Source organism: Hyaloscypha bicolor (genome assembly GCF_002865645.1).
Source record: "Hyaloscypha bicolor E unplaced genomic scaffold K444scaffold_190, whole genome shotgun sequence".
NCBI lineage: Eukaryota > Fungi > Ascomycota > Leotiomycetes > Helotiales > Hyaloscyphaceae > Hyaloscypha > Hyaloscypha bicolor.
This window is the reverse complement of record NW_020194692.1, coordinates 262,399-280,282: the sequence shown is the minus strand read 5'-3', so window position 1 is coordinate 280,282 and position 17,884 is coordinate 262,399. Positions and strand designations below refer to the sequence as shown.

At 41.3% G+C, this 17,884-nt stretch overlaps 2 protein-coding genes across 2 annotated transcripts; both read right to left on the bottom strand.

Moving 5' to 3' along the window:
- Positions 1–8,785: 8,785 nt before the first annotated feature.
- K444DRAFT_648844 (concanavalin A-like lectin/glucanase) lies at positions 8,786–9,779 on the bottom strand (the record flags this gene model as incomplete). The annotated part of the gene is made up of 2 exons (XM_024885514.1): positions 8,786–9,312; positions 9,494–9,779. 2 exons carry the CDS (start codon positions 9,777–9,779, stop codon positions 8,786–8,788), a joined length of 813 nt encoding a protein of 270 aa, XP_024726496.1.
- A 5,127-nt stretch (positions 9,780–14,906) lies between these two features.
- K444DRAFT_548993 (uncharacterized protein) lies at positions 14,907–17,599 on the bottom strand (the record flags this gene model as incomplete). The annotated part of the gene is made up of 2 exons (XM_024876413.1): positions 14,907–16,006; positions 16,054–17,599. 2 exons carry the CDS (start codon positions 17,597–17,599, stop codon positions 14,907–14,909), a joined length of 2,646 nt encoding a protein of 881 aa, XP_024726495.1.
- Positions 17,600–17,884: the final 285 nt, after the last annotated feature.

The following is a 17,884-nucleotide window of genomic DNA, read 5'->3' as shown; positions in this document are numbered from 1 at the left end:
ATATAATTTTGAATAAAAAAGGAAACTATTAGGCAGGGGCCTATAAGTAATAGAAAAAAGCTCAGAGTAAGGTAAGAGAAATACTAGGCAAATCTTCCCCAAAGTAAGATTTAAGAGTGAATTATAGTAATTCCTGATTATATATAAGAGATAATTCGTTTGGAAGAGGGGAATAAGTATAAAAAAGATAGAAAGAAGAGCCAGGAAAAAATAGCTATATATTAGTATAGTTTAATACGAGATTAGGGCCGCTTCGCTAAAATTAAAGCCTGGCGGCCCTATATAAGCTCCGGGGCCAGTTTTTAATTTTGCCCTGATCTCGATTCGAGATTAATTAGATACTTCAGGTACTTATTTAAGGGATATTAGCTTTACTAACTTTAAATTTACTTTGAAAATTCACTTTTTAAAGGCTAAAAATTCTCTAGGTAAGCTAAATAAGGTAGGTTTTAATTTTGAATTCTAAAGCTTCTTTCTTTTAATAAATATATATATATATATATATAAGTTAATTCCTATATTTGCTACGGGCCTGCCCCTGGCCTATAATACTTCTTATGGTCCATAGAATATCTTCTTTACTATCTGCTACCGCCGCCGCTACTACTACTATTACTACTACTATGGCAGTAAGCTTTACTACTAGCCTGCCGCCACTGCCCGCCCCTTCCGCCCTGCCTGCCCTCCTGTCCCGCCCTATCCGTACTATGGCCTCTCTCTCTCTCCTCGCCGCCTGCCGTATACCTGTCTTATGGCCCGGCCGTACTATTAATTCCGCCTGGCCTACTAACCTGGAGGCTGAGCTTGGCTAATTTATTAGTTAAGTTTATACTACCGGATATATATATTATACTAGCGGGTCGGGTATATAGACGGTATATATAGTTATAGCTAGTTTTTTTAGTAGAAGCTATACTAACTATTATTATAGTAATAAGGGTACCTGCTACTTCTTCTATAAGTACTTTTATATAATATTTTACGGACTATAACTAATTTAATAGATGCTTCCAGGTATTACTATTACTACTATTACTACTATTACTACTACTACTACTATTACTACCGCCGCTACTACTACTACTACTTCTGCCGGCCCTGCCTCTACTAACTTTTCCTTACTTTTCCGGGTTATTACTAGTAGTTATATAAGTAACTAGGTTACTTCTAGTAACCTATCTTTATATATATATACCCGTTACGGATTACTATAAACCGTAACTAATATATAAATAGCCTATTATACTATTATTACCTGCTACTATTACTTACTTATTTCCTTTTAGAGAATATACTATTTTACTAAGCTCTATAGGGAGCTAGCGGCTCTTTATAAAAAGAAAGTAGAGATACTAGAGAAAGAGGAGGGAACGGATTATTTAGTACTAGTATTAGAGGATAGGGAAAAGTAAGGAAGAGAGAAAAAAGAAAAAGAGAAAGAGAGTTATAAATTCTATAAAGAATTATCTAGGAAAGATATATATTTTTAATACCTAATAGTATAGTATTCTCGGTCTATTTAAGCCCTAAAATATTTGAAATAATAATTATAAATTACTTATAGATAGATACGGATACTTATAGGTAGTTACGAATAGTTATAGACTCTCAAATCCCTTAACCTGACTTATAAGGCTACCTAGTATCTGTAAAATACCTATAAGAGATAAAGTACTAAAATAAATTAGCTAAAACCTTAGAATAAGTTATATTAAGTATTCTAGATAGGTTCTTATATAGTAAAAGGATACTTAAGTCTTCTATAAATAATATACGGGAAATCCCTATATAAAACTACCTATAAGTAAATACAAGCATTTATAGATCCAAACTAATAATATAAAAGAACTAATCTTATAACTTATTAATAGTTATTATAAAATATAAATAAACCGGAAACTATTTCCGGGAAAGAGTAATCCCTAGGCTAGTATCTATAGTAAATAGCTTAATTTATAGAATTACTTATAACTAGCTATTAAAATCCCTTTTAAATAAGTAGGCCTTAATATAATATACCCGTAAGCTTATAACTACTATCCAGATCCTATTATATAAACCTTCTTATAAATATAGATTCTATAAAAGTAGTACCGGAACCCTAATCTTAAGAATAAGCTAAGATAATAGTAAGAAAGAAAGATTAATACTTTATAGCTACTTTATAAATAGCTTATATAAGTCATTATCTAAAGACTTATTCGTATCTAGGGAATCTACTAATTAATATATCTATAATTAGCCTAGTAAATATCTAAGAATATAGGTATTAAGCTCCGAGACTATAGTATTTAATATAGTTAAAAAATATTACCTATAGAAAATTAATGAATTTATAATAGTCCGAAAAAGAAAATCTAAGAAATAAATATAGCTAATTAGATCTATAATTAATACTAGCTAGTTTATATAATCCGGAATTACTACTATTATATTAGGGTCTAGGTTATTAGATAATTCGCTAATCTAGTAAATAAACTCCTGGTTATTCTTATTCTTATAAACCCGTATATTAGTTTATAAATAGAGCTACTTAAGCTATAGCCAAATAAATAATTATTAAAAATATATAATAATAATATTAGCCTATAAACCATATAATATAACTAGAAGAATCTAGGTAAAGTTCCTATTAAGAATTATAGGTATCTTTCTAAAGAGAATATTATTTACTATAAACTATAAATTCACTAAAAGCTAGTAAATAACCTTAAAGTAATACTTATACTATATTAATATCTCGTCTTAGATAATAAAATCTATAGACTAGAAGATTTATCTAAGGATATTTTATTTTATAATAGAATTTATAAATAATTTATAGAGCTTAATTAGAATCTTAAACTAGAAATAAAACATATATCTATTTAGTAATAAGAGAGCTATAATACCTATAAATACTATATAAAGAACTATTTGCTTCTGCCTATAAAAGTAATAGTAAAATACCTTATATAAGAATATCTTACCTATATCTCCTGGCCCTTATAAGTAGAAATAGGCTATTTATAAATCTGATTTAATAGCTATAATAATCTTTATAAAGTATAATTACTAATTAGGATTAAGCTAGGCTTATATTATAATTATAAGTAATATCTAGTTCTCGAGAATATATAATACAAATAAGAAATAGTATTTACTAGTTTAATTTCAGATAAAAAACAGGAGCTTATAGTCTATAAGTAATTACTACTAGTCTATAAGCCTATATATGAATAAGAAAAGGCTATAATTATAATATGAATTAAGAAGCGGAAGTAGGAAACTATTATTATAAGTAAGCTAGTACTAAAGATTATTATAGAAATAGTACTTATACTAGTTCCAGATTACTAATAAGTCTATAATTAGCTACTAGTAAAAGCTAGTCAAGAATAATATCCGTAAACTACCTATAAGTATAAATAGAATAGCCTTATTAAAATACTAGTACTATTCCTAATTATTTTCTACTAAGCTATAGGTAATATAGGTAACCTAGTATATTAGGTAATAGATATCCTTAACTAAATACAGATCCGTAAAGAATTACGAGTCGCAAATAACTATAAGTAAAAGCCATAAGTAATATTACTTGCCTGAAATAGAGTTATAGTAATATATATAGCTAATTTGCTTATTCTTATTTTACTAGTAATATTTCTATTTCCGGGTCTTTAGAACCTATATAAACTCGGCCAGAAACTCGGAATATAAATATTTCTAGCTATTCTTATATATAGTATTATATTTAAAAAAGGCTATTAGTATTAAATAAGTATTTGCGGTTTTTATAGCTAAAGCTATAAGAGAAATATTATCCGAAAAATAAACCGTTTACTTTCTCTTAAGATAAATTATAAAATACTAAATAGAAAAGAACTCCTAATATATAGAAAATTCGAATAGCTACTAAATAGCCTTATATAAACTTATATAATAGGTATATATATACCAGATAATTTCATTATTTATAGCTATAACTATAATTATAGTATGGTCTATTCTTTTATATATATACTTATAAATATACTTAATTATTTATATAAATATATAAACCTTAATATTAATATATAAATAGAACTTTTAAAAGAAATATAGGTTATATAAAATAACCCAGTAATTATTATAGATAACTTCCTGGCCTAGAAAGCCTAATTTGCAAACTATAAATATTTACTTATTATTCCGGTAATAGTATTCGGAATAGCTATTCTTATTAATTATAGTATAATTTATAAAAGCCTTTAGGAACCTCTTAAAGTATACTAACGGGCTATAGGCTTCTTTATAGACTATATATAGGGCCCGTATATAGTCTTTCCTATATGAACTATAGGTTATATTACCTATAACTAAGGCCAGAAGCTTATCTATAGGATCCTATAATGAATCTAGTAGTTTAGTATATATAATCTTATCTATATATTTAGGTATATTAAACTTTTCGAATACCTATAAAAATAAGAATAAGTATAAATATAAAAGCTTTTATTTCTAGTATTTAATTATATAAATATAACCCGTATATTATCCGAAAATATGGTTTTTTAGGTCTATAAAAAGCTTATAAATCTTGAATTAAAATATATAAGTAATTAGATCTAGCCGGTCTATAAGTTATAAGCTACCTAGCTCCTAGATAATCTCTAGTTATTACGGGTTTATTATAAAAGTAATAAAAAAGATAGGCTTTCCAAAATAATAAATAATAATTATTAAGTTCTAGAAAAGCTATTATATAAACTAATTCCCGCCTATAAAAGAAAAAAAGAAAATAAATTAATAGCCTAGATTAGCTAGTAAGATATCTTTATAAATTAAGGTATTTACTAAACTATTATATATATCTATATAAATCCTATTTTAATATAAATAAAGCTAATTAAGAAATATAGTTTTATAAGTAATAAAAGTATCTATAATATATTACTAAAAGAGCTAGTAAGCCTAAAAGAGAAAAGATTTCTCGTAATTACGGGTATATAAACAAAACTAATAAAAGAACTACTATTCTAAACGGAACTATTAATAGATATAACAAGTATCCTATAAGGTTATTTCATAATACTACCTATATTTACTATATAGAAAAAGAAATATATAATAAAGTAATATATATATTATATAAGTAATAACTACCTAGTAAAATTACGGACCTTAATAGCCAGGCTTATAGACTATAAGAAAAATATTATATTAACTCTCGTTTATAAACTTGTCCGGAAGAATTCTTACTAGCTCTATAGCTATAGGAAGGTTCTTATAGTAATAATCTGCCCTAGACTAGAGAATTAGGTATATTTATAGACTAAGAAAAATCCGAAAGTAACTCGTTTAGCTAGCTAATTACTTCCGGGCTATCTTATAGATCCGTATAAAGAAATTACTATAATCTATAAGTATCTTATAAAGGCTATAGAAAATAGTTTAATTAAGTTACGAGTAGTACTATAACCGGAGATTAGTTATATAGTCTGGATTATAAAAAAATAACTAGGTAAAGGCCGGAACCTGCTATAAGCCTAGCTCTAAAAGTCCCTAATAGTAAAATAGCTCCCTATAAATCTAAAAGTAATAAAGACTATAAGAAAGATTAGTACAGATATCTTTAGTATAGCTTACGAATATAAAAGCAAGTACCGAATTATATACTCTTATATTCTAATAAAAGCTACGGGCTTGCGGATTATCTCTCTTAAAAAGCACCTGTAAAAAGGGCGGCAATACCCGTAACTCGTCTAATACTATATCTTTCCTCTTATAATAGAGCTTAAATCTCTAATATATACCCGTAATTACCTCTAATCCCCAGTACCTCACCCTATAATCCTCGTACTAAATATTTATTAGGCCAAGATTATAGGCTGGCGAAAACCGAAAGAGCGAACGGAAGCCGGATAGTAAAGGAGAAGAGCTAGGAGGAGCAGGAGGATTTACTATGGCCAGAATACGGTCTCGTTCAATTTATATATTAGTCCGCCAAATACGCTTACGGGGCCGTGGGTTCTTATCCCCGTCTGTAACTGGCTATTATAGACCGCTATAGGTCTACCGGGGTGTATTAGGGTCGAGCTTAGCAAGAGTAGGCTGGCGTACCCTCTGGCTGGCCTAAAAAGAGGTTAGTTATAGGAGAAGAAGAGAGAGGAGAGAGAAACCCTATAATATAGATATGTCTTATATACTATACCATTAGGATTATAAGGAAATTGAGAGAAGGAATAATATTATATATAATTCGTATAAAAATTACGGGGAGAGGAATTTATTATAAAAGAAAGCTTACTGGCCGGATAAAAGGAGAAAAGGAGGCTAGAGCGAAGCGTGGGCTGGAAGTTTTGGTGTTCCTGCTTAGGTGAGAATGCGTAACCAGGAATTTTAACTGGTGGTCCGACCGTACGACAATGTTATATAGACTATGGTTTGGCTCCTATTTACTTCTTTTGAGGGGGTGCGGGGTTAATTAATCGCTTCAGGGGACCCTTACAGGGCTTACAGGGACTAGGATATTATTATGGGGAGATGAAACTAAGACCTACAGGGCCTATTAGTAGTCTTCATTAATATATTATGAAATATGCCGCTGTCTCCGTAAAGTGACGCCGATACAAACAATGATCATGTCTTATCTCGACCACCCAGCAGCCCACGCATCAGCCCTGCTTCTCTTGCAATACCTGCGGATCTTGAATATAAAATAATGATCCTCGAACTTGTGAAAAATCCTTCCCCTTGGTAATCTTACAATATGCTCCCTTTTCTCACAATTCTGCTTTTAAGTTTTGACGACGTGGCCGATGAAAGCTTGTCCCCGCAGAAGACGTTATTAACACTTAAGTAGAAAATCGTACGGGATCCCTCGATTATAGAAATGACAATCCCTAAGTCGAGCGAATTTTGGAACTGGAGCGCGATTTTCATGTCCAAATCTAGGAGACTCGATAGATATAGAACGAGAGACCGTCTAGCGAGCACCTGATCGCAAACATGCCCGGAAAAAGCAAGATAATCAGATTTAATATTAACACAAGGCAAAAACTTCATCTCGCCACTGGGCGTCCAATTCTGCATCTGTAATCCATCCCCACTTTTCAAACTACATTGAGCAGTCTACTTGGTGGTGAGAGTCCTAACATATGAAGCTGTCTCTGAATGTACATCACTTACTCGAACCGCAAACTCTTGAGCAGAATGACGAGAGGGAAAACCTTGTATTCTTGAAAAGCGAGCGGTGGATCAGTTTTCCATGGTGTTTCTTCTTATTATTGGGGAATGAACCTAATCACTCCTCGCATCAGGGGATAATATTTCAATGCAGCACCCTCTACAACAGCGCTCTCGACTCTCCTCACAACATCCGCATCAGCCCCTATCAAAGCGTCCCACTTCAAGGCCTCCCACCCATCATGTCCCCCTCCCTCCCTCCAGCACGTCCTCCGCCCACACCATCTCCATCGCGCTCCTGACCCGGTTCACACAGTTCCATCCCTTTTCCTGTTTCACCGGCGCATCCCTCATGATCTCAAACAATCGCTCCTTCTCGATAATATCACCAATGTACGTCTGAGAGAAGTTTCGGCATGCCGCGAGCAGAGACGTGGATCTCCTCGTAAATCCAATGCATTTGATTTGGATTAATGTAGTAGTCTCGTGCGTGGAAGCGGGTTGCGATTAGTTGAAGGCTATTATTGCTGCTAGGGATGGCAAGAAGAGCCCAGTGGTAACGATCTGACGCTTGGGAGCCGGGGACTACGCCATCACCGATGTAGAGAGCTAGGTACAACTGGACTTTTGAGGACTAGAAATCCGTCATGCAATTGAGCATCAGCGTCAGGTATGCGGTGGGAAGATAATGTAGTGTGTAGCTTGCAAAGACATATCACGCTTTTGATTTACAAAGAACATATATGGACTTGGGGATTGAATTATTATCAATCAAAAGAGAAGGTGGGGTGACCTTTGGTTTGATTACTGATGGATGCTGACCGAGCTATGGGATTGCCCGAGATTATAGCTCTTAGCATGTGGAATGTCTCGGGTCACGGGACCTAGGAGTTCTTAGAAGTTGTTCGTGTACTGATATTCTCTCCCCTTTTAACCCAGTTATCTTTGGTGTTAGGTTTTAGAGTCATAAAAATTGGCAATATATACTACGGATTAGTTCCCCCCTTTAAGGATTTCCCACAAAATATTCACACCAAATTCTCAGTTGAAGTCAATTCACTTTTATTGCCTAATTTCCAGCCTTCACTGTGTCTACTAATAATCAGACTTTAAGTCAACATTAAGTTGTTCCTAAATGTGTGTATCCAATAATTCTCAATCTCCGATTAAGTCATAACATCGAATGTTTGATGTGTTCTCAGTGTCATTGAAATCTCTTTAGTCACCACTCCTATTCTTGTGATTGAAGGAGTTGTTCTGAAAAGAACATGAAATACTTACCTAGAATTCTGTTTACTGTACAGTACTCTAGTTCCCTCTCCGACTTTGCTAAAAGACCAAGATTTAAAGTCGTACGCTTTTCTCACTTGCGGCACCCATGTCTTATTCTTGGCTGCAGGAAATTCTTCACATATGTTTAATCGCGATGACTTCCTCGCAACGGTATATTGCATTTGGCTGCTAAATGAGTGTCATAAAGTCAAAGCATAGGCCTCTGGGGAAACCTGAAATCAGACTGAATTCGCCAAGAACCTGTTAACTCAAACAATCAGATGAAATCGAAGAGACAGCGGAAATTTGTCACGCCTTGAGTTCCCAGCCAGGGGAGCCGAAGTCCGCATCACATCCAGCTCCTCGTTCATGGGCCACTGTCCCCAGCGTAGGTCATCAGGATGGTATCGCTCTCTGCTACGGCAGTGCTGAGCGTTGTGGGAGGGTTCTCCACCAAATTCAAGAGGGTTGCACCGCTCAAGTTTTTCGCGACATTCTTGGCTGTCCCAGCCTGGCAATCGTAGAAGAACTCAGCTCCGTAATCCGGGAATGGTGCCTCGCTACCACCCAGTGACGGGTTTTCCATAATCCATTCAGCACAATTGCCAACCAGCTTTGTGGTGCCAGGTGCCGTTGGCTGGGCAGATACATATTGGCCGGTACTGGTGTTGCTCAAAAACACATATCCCTTTGTTGCACCCGCACCGTCTGGAGCACACACAAGGCAGTGCACGCTGTCACCTGGCTTGACTGAGAAGTCGGAGAAGTCGGTCCAGGAATACGGATACCACTCGAACCAGCCAAAAGCTGTCTGGGATTGAATTGTGCCGCCAGAGACGATGCACTCCGAGCCAGTCCCGCCCTGCAGAACGTCGGCGCTACCCCAACCATCGACTCAGAAGAAGTTAGCGTTGAAAGACAGAAGATAGGTGAATATGCCAGAGCAACCAGTGTATGTATAAGTTTCAAATAACATCTTACTCCAGTGAGAGCTTCATATCGTGAACATAATTAAGAGAATGGGGATTGTCCAGGAATTTCGTAAAGAACGAAAATGGAACAAAGAAGCGCTTACTCCCAACCCATGAAACGCACAAGTAAGTGCCATCCTTCCAGCCGCCAGTAGCCAGCTTGGCAGAATCCGGAGGATAAGCATTGGGGACAGTCCAAGAGCCGGAGACCGTCACATAGGAATCACCAGCCCCAAGGCTCATGTCAACCGCTCCAGACCAGTTGGTGCTGGTTGAATTAGCAGAGGGTCCAGCCTGATCTACGACAGGCTTCAAGCCCCGGAAAAGCGCATCACGGGGCGTAGTTATGAGGCTGTATTTGGTTGGAACGAAGGTGAGGGGGCGACTCATGACGGACGTCCACTTGGCGTAGAGGCCTGGCTGTTTCTCTGGGTCTGGACGACGGGGTAAGCCAGCGGCGATGAGCTCATCATTCGTAGCCTTGAGGGGCTCGAAACCAACAGGAGGAGCTGGAAGAGACTTGAGTTGCGGCAAGTGCTTTTCTGTCAAGCTCAAGCGATCACTCCAGTTCATTGCTGGAGCGGTAGGGGTTGGAAGGGGCTTTTGAGCCATGGTGCTGGAGGAAGATGGGTACGTGTTGAAGACTTTGAGTGATGTGGACTTGGGACAAGATAATATTATTTTGATCTTTTCCGAATTGAATATGAGAAGCGGCAAGCTGCTGATGGGTAGCATGGGCTCATTGATTTATAGGGGTTTGTTCAGTTTACGCCCGAGACACAAGGCGTTATTTCTGCCTAGTTGCATGAAGGGCTGACCAACTCCGGCATACTGCACAATTCAATCCTTCAAGCCTTCCAGGCAGCACCCTTTCCAAGTTTTTTTACTAGATTCTTCCAAGTAATTTGTACAACCTAGCATTTCTATGAATTTAATTGGGCTAATTGAGCGTCTAAGGATACAATCGGCTTTACCTACGTTGCCTAACTCGAACTTGAAGTCCCCGATTGAAGGACAGTGGAAGGCAGTGGAGTGCTGATGGTAAGACTCGTAACGACAATCACAGCTTATGGTTACACGACAGAAGCTCTCGCCTGACTGAGCATGCAGACTTTGATTCATTTTCCCTAAGGCGACCTATGGCGACTTGAGCTGAACCACACGTTTCAGAATGCTGCGATGGCTAAGAATGTCGTTAGCTGAAAACGTCATTCGAGCTGAATTCATTTTCCATAAAGCGGCCTATGGCGACTTGGGCTGAACTGCCCGTTTCGGAATGGTGCGATGGCTAAGAATGTCGTTAGCTGAAAACTGAATACGAGCTTCTGGTTCGTTAGAGAATTCGGCATAACTCTCAGCCTTCAAGTTGGTGGGTGTCAAACTCCAGCACTCCGCCACCTCCAAAACGACGATATTACGAGACATGAAATTTTCGGGCGGTCATTGTGCCGCGAAGAAGGAAAGGAGACTTGACGCCCAGGCAGTTCAAGAGTCCAGCCCTCGACCAAACTCCGAAAGTGATAGCAGAAGCGCTACGAGGGTTGGGAATTGCTCAACAAATAAATGGAAATGTGCAGCCCATAGCAAAACCTTAACCAAAGAAAAGATAAACTAGCAACCAACATAGCCACCACTTAGACGCACTCCACGCCCAACTTCCATCTATTCCCTCATCAAGGACCACAAACATTCAAAGCTCTCGTAAAAGAAGAAACTCAAATTCTCCAATGGAGGGTAAATTCTTGATTGTCAAATGACTTCGCTAGCGGAGACTCGGCTCTGTTCATTTGCTTGCCAGACGAGGCCGGAGCCGACGAGATTTTTGAGCCTCGAATCGTAGAGACTGCCGTCCATGACTTTAGTGCTCCAGACCCAATGAGTAAGAAGTAATACAGCAACTTCTAAATACTAGGCCCGATAGATGAGAAACTTGAGATGGTTCAGATAAAGACCCACAAGTTGGAGCATTTATGAACATTTCATAGAGGCGAGGAGAAGACATGTTTTTGGAGGTTGTTTTGCGAACTTCCCTGACACGGCATCCTTGATAAGATAATTTTTTGGCCGAATTTGATTCCCTGACGAGAAAGATGACAAAGGAGAGTGAAGAGAAGAGAGAAGCCGGTTCTCGCTTGAGCCCCTGATCAGCCGAGAAGCCCAATTCGGACTAACATGCACCACCAGACTTAAGCATACTGGGACATAGCTTGTGGCTTGTGACAAGTTTTCTTCGTGACCTGTAGGCCCGAAAGCCGCAGTCAGAATAATTAACCCCAGTAAATTTCATTTTGTGCTTCCCGCTTGATCTGAAATGTCACTTGAGCAGTAAAATGCCACCCGAAAACACAATTGTCTGAAACATTACGATATGCACTCGAGGCACTCCGAATTTTGTTCCCCTGACGCGTGGACACCCAAATTTTCAACTACCATTGTCATGAAGTAAGCGCTAGTAATGACTGGTTCATTGTATTGAAGATAGTTCCTGTTAGTCGGCAACGACTTCTCCATCTTTGGCAAGGTTTAGCGGGACGTCAGAACGGCGCACGGAACGAGTGCTTCGCCGTTCGGAATTTTAAACTATTGGTTTCAGTACGATCAATGCGATTCAGGGAGAGTCCGTGAAGTCCGTGACGCGTTGCAATTTTTAATAGAAGGGTTGACCATCAGAACCGGTAGTACGGCGCGGATCTTCTCTTGTACTTCCCGAGTATACAAAGATACCAGGCATCCTCAAACAAAATTTGATGTCCATATCCATCTATAATCAATACTTCTGCAAATTTTGTCGTTTTGTTCCTAGCAACACTTCAGCTGCATCAACAACGATCTTGGGGACTCTCCGAAACATAAATCCTCACTCCGGCTTCAATTGACGACATATATACTGTTGCAGTAATCCCTCTTGCGGTCGGGGGTCTCGTTTCCTTCGTCGGCTTTCCAAATCTTCTCAACACCGCCGTGAATAGGAAGGACTTCAGCTTGCCAAATTGACAATGCAACTGCTGTCAAATTCCGAGACCGGTGCGGAACCGCGTTAACGGCCCGTGTCGAATTTTGGTAGACGATCACGAAACATCATGGCGGACTCAGAACTTAGGGATCTCGTGGTGGGCAATATTCGTTCTACCCTTCCAGGCAGCTGAAGTGTTCATCTGTTCTCAGAATACTTAACCAGGATCGAATCGAGAGTTGACCTCCAATCGATGTGCGGAAGTATCCCTTCCTCCGAACAACTTTCGAAGATTTGGATGCTCAACATGTCTCGTCGGCATCGTCTGGGGACTCAACCTCTTCATGTTTCTACCTGGAGCTGAAGAACTTGGTTGAGAGAAGTGAAGTGGAAACCCTCTGGAGTCAAACTTTGAAGAGGCGTCGTTCATGGAAACACGACTTCGACTTTGTCGTCATATAGCTACTGTGACAAATTCTAGCATTGGATATCAGAACATGGTGTTCGTATACATAGAAACTCTACCGCAATTTGTATTCGAATTTGATCACTTCGCTCCAAAGCCACCCCCTCTTACTCCTCCGAATTGGGTTTATTGGCGGGAATGGGTCACAGTAGCGGGGTAGATGATACTCCACCGCAGAACTATCATTATCTTCCCCTATGTGTGCGTGCTTCTTTTGAACCACACGTAAAACCAGGCGGTTACAAGAAGAGCCTAGCGGTTCCGGATCGGTGAGTTGATTAAATATTGGGGTCCTGAAGCCCTGTCTTAACGTTGGCGCTACATCTCACTTTATTTTCGAAAGCATCAGTTTATCCGGTTCTTACTTCCTTATCGATTTACACAATCGTATCATTAGTCCGCACCATGGAATCCCGACCCAAAAAGGTCCTTTTCTTCACCAGTACTGAAGCCAGGCGAATGTTGTCCTCGCTATAGCGCAGACGCTGATCCATCTGGGCTGCTCGGTACACATTGCCTCCTTCTCACCGATGGCTTCACAAGTCGGAGGCTCACCAGGGCAGCCTTCCATCGACTCCATAGCGAATCGATGCAAGAGGTTGCGCACCACCATTTCACATAAAGTAAGCCAGAGAGCAAAACGAGGCTAAACACTAAAAGCAAAAACATGCGCAGTAGGACAGGAGCGGTGTTCGATTGTAAAAGCATCAATTGATTGTCCGGAAGGAAGGTTGCTTGTCTACAACTATGGAGAAGGCCAGCCCTCTTTGTGTTCCCGCCAAGTCACATGATGATGGATATGCCCTTTATTATGTGACCACACTAACCAACCCCTCCCCCACCAAAACAACAAGATTTTTAATGGAATACGGCTTGCCGTACCTACAGTAATTTCAGATGATCTTGCGAGATTTTGAGATTCGAGGAAATGTCAGCCTTCACGTGACCAGGTCGATTCCCTGCTCCTTGTTGGATGGTCTCGGTTCCAGGATCGTGCGGAAGAACTCGATTAGGGCAAATCAAGCGTATTGCCAACTGTACAGAATAAACTACGAGGGACATTAAGGCCACATAAGGGACCACAATTGAGACGTGCCTGAAATGGTGAAGGGTTCTGCAATCAGTGCCTCAGGCCGCAAGGCATCAATACTCCACCCCTGCTGGTTCTGCCTTGCACTTGCTGACATACTCCGTACATTTTTGAGCACGTCCCACGCCACGATCGTCAACCTCAATCTCAATCTCAATCACAGGCGGATTACACCACCATACACACCACCATGGAGGCCTCTCATCTAAGTAGTCCTGCTATTCCTGCTACTAAATCCTCACCCTTTCTTTCCCTCCCTGCTGTTCTTCTCCGTGCTGGTCTTGTTTCCGACGCTGAGATTGATCTCAATGGAGGCCGAGAAATTCACTACCACTGGGGTCCCCAACGCCCCTTCCAAGTCTCTCATGACCTACTGTTAATGTGCCGCACCTTCTATACCAACATCCATCCCATTATATATTCCACAAATGTGTATTACATCCGGTACCGCGATAAAAAAAAAACTGGAACGACTCCGGATCCTGAGTCCAGATACCATCCTCGACCTTCTGTTCAACACTCAGTAGAGCCTTGATATAGAAGAAGCGAGGAAGGAATTGTGCGAAGAGTAGAGCGATTGAAAGCGAAGTAGAACTTGTTACGGCGAGGAAGATGGCATTAGATCTAACCTCACAAATCCTTATCTTCCCAATAAATATCATATCCCCTTCTCTGCTCCACGCCCTCTCCTATCCTATCAGCAGCCGTAATATACACACTCTCCCCTCCCACTCTTTGCCCATCCATCCCCATTTCTCACAACCCTCCGCCCCGCAGACTAGGTATAAAACTTCATTTCATGCAGCAAACTCCCGGCCCATGTATGCAAAAAAAAAAAAACACAACGAAAGAAAGTGCTCACGGAGCAATACTATATCTTCCCCCACTGGAACTTGGTATCTCTACCCCCAACACAAAGAAAAACATTCAGAGAAAAATATAGAATATGTACAGCCCCCTTTTCCCACTCCCAATTCCCCTTCCATTCCCCTCTTTCTCTCCATCCTATCATAAAAAGCTCCACAGGTTCGCACTTCGACCCAAGATCGCCCTCCTCGTCACACTCCCATTCAAACCCCACTGCGTCCCATTCCCGAGATTAATCGTGAACGTCAACAGATCCACCGTATTGCCAGCCCCAATGGACACATTCCTCGCCACCTTGTTGCTCAGATCATTGAGCGAGAAAGCATGCTGTAGCTGGCTCTGCGCCGTGACCGCGTTGTCGATGTCTTCTTGCTGGAGCACGAACAGGACGGCTACGCGCGCGAAGTCGAGCACTTGTTGGGTGACGGTGAAGTCTTCATTGGGTATGATGCTTGCTGTAGGTGAAGCTGAGGTGGAGGAGGCGGTGGTTGATGCATATGATGATTGGGATGGGCTGCGTCGGACTTTCTCACCTGAGGTGGATGTTGTGGCAGAGGTGGCAAGGGCCGTGTCGGCAGCGGATCCTACTCGTTGCGAATTGCCGTCAAATGTCACAAGTGCGTTTTCGCTGGCGCAGGTGAGGTTTGCGGCATTGAAGCGGGCAAGGATCACGCTTTCGAAGAGCGGGATAGAGAAATTCGCTTGTGCGCCTGAGATGAGACGGACTATGGCCTTCCCGAGCGTGACGTTTGAGTAAGTTCCTGAGGGGAAGGTGGTGGTTGTGCAGCCGGTGAGGTTTGCTACTGTGCACGTTGGGCCTGTGAAGCCATTGATGCAAATGCAAGAACATGATCCATTGTCCAATATTGAAGTTCCGCCATTTTGGCACGCGGTGGCGGTGGTAGAAGAGCAGGTTGAAAGGGCGGATGCGGTTGTTGACGAGGTCTTGGGTTTGTGGAGTACCAGCAGTTCGAGAGGTACGACGACTGCTGCGGCGATAATAATTAGAAGAATTAGGAGGACAAGGAGGAAAGCCCAGACAGGGAGACCGCAGCAGCGACGGCGTTTGGGTGGTTGTTGGCGGGGAGGGGAACCCGGATTGAGGGTGTCGTCGTCGTAAGGGGAAGGCCAAGCCGAGTTTGGACGGTTTGGTGTGCCATCACGTGGAGTTCCTAAGCCAGGTGGTGGGAAGGCGGACAGCATGCCAGAGAGACCGGATTGACGTTTCCCATTGGGAGATCCTATAAACGTTAGAACGGATGCGGGTAAATGGAGAAGGAAAACAAACCCTCCAGCTCTTTCTCTTTCTCCAGCTGGCTCTCCGTTGGGAAATCTCCAAAATCGTTCAGGTCATTAAGTCGACTTGCTGGTCTCTTCCCTCTGTCCATCATAGCTGCTAATCTCGTAGCTCTCCGAATCAGATCCGGTAAACTTGTCAAGCTCCCTCTTGCCTCTGCATCTCGCACAGCATCCATATCCAACCGTGGGGGCCGTCGAACAGCTGATAAACGACTGAAACCTGGACTTGGGGTTCTGCTTGGCGTTACTGACGGCGCCAACCCACTTGCAGCATTGTATACTCCAAGCATGGCATCGGCACTCGGGTTAGAAGTGGTTGTGTTCTTCGGCGCAGGTTCATCCGTTGTAATTGCTCTGGCTACTTGGGGTATGGATTCCTCCGAATTTGTAGACGATTTGTCTATCAACCCCGTGCCACCGGCAAGCGGCGAGTCCGGATCCCCAATCATCGGCCAAACCGTCTCCCTCTGTCCTTCTCTCGTCCTCGAAGCTGTCACTCCCGAGGCTGGTACCCCACTCACTGGCGGCAACACACCCATCCTCTCTAATTTTAACGGCTGCTGTGGTATTGGAGATGGCCGTGCAGAGTCAGAACTTTTTGTTGTAATCATAGAAGGCTTCGCGCGTTTTCCAAGACTTGCACTTCGGATCAATCCTCTGTCATCATCATCATTATTCGATTCTCTCGACTCCCGACCTTCTTCAATAGGCTCATTTCTCCACTGCCTCGCATCCCTCGAGTCCCGATAATCATCCTCATACTCGTCGTCATCTTCAAATCGAAATCCGGGCGAATCTGATCCCCAACTTGTCGGTATTGCTGCACTCGATGCATATGATTCGTGTGATGGTTGTGTTCGTGGGCTCTCTTCCGGAATTGGCGAAACATACGATGCTTGCGAATAATAGGACGAATTTCCTCTCCTTGAAGTTGGCGGGGGACCAAGGTTAGCACTCCTTCGAGGTGGTCCAGACCCTGGTGGTCCGGGCATTACAGGCGGTGGCATCGGTACAGGAAAGTCAGGTATTGTTCCTACGGATGAGATCGTTGAAGGTCTCGACGACATAGACATTACGGGAGATGTGACCTCGTCTTCTGGTAAATTTCCTCTCTGCGCGTTATGGGATTTGTACTGAAAAGTTGGAGTGTGGTCCTGCAATCGCGAAGCATCCAGCATTGACGGGACATGACTTGGACGAGGTGGTCGTTGTGGCGCCGCACCTCGACCAGCAGGGGGTTGGTATTGTTGCTCTGGAGTTCCTTCAATTGTCGCCGCAAGTGGCCATTGCGGTACCTGCGTTGGACGAGATATCGCAACCCCGATCGGTCCTTGCCCATTTCTCGAACCAGCCAGCGCGGGTGGCATCTGAGGTCGTGATCGATTCGCTTGCGGCATCGCTCTGGGCTGTACATAAGGATTTTGTCGTGGAGGTGAGGGTATTTCTGGTGGTAAGCCCCCCTCCACCCTCTCTCTAGCTCGCCTCACCGAGCCCCCTCCAGCTTCGCTGGATGGCGCATGCCATTGCTGATTCATTGGGACAAGATCGTTAGAGTTTTCGATAATGGGTTGCAAGTCCCACGGGATATAAGGGGTTCCGAGAAACCGCCGTTGTGACCAGTCCGACTGCTCGGAGCCTTTGCCTTACAGCGTTTGCATATGCATGAAGCCGTCAGACAAGGGATCACTATATGCGCGCTGCCGTAGATGGGTTTCTTCGTATTCCACCTGACAGAGAACACTCGACCAGTAGAATGTCGTTGGTATATTGGTTCGTATCGTTGGACAAATCGAATTGGAAATTCCCGGTAAATTGGCTGA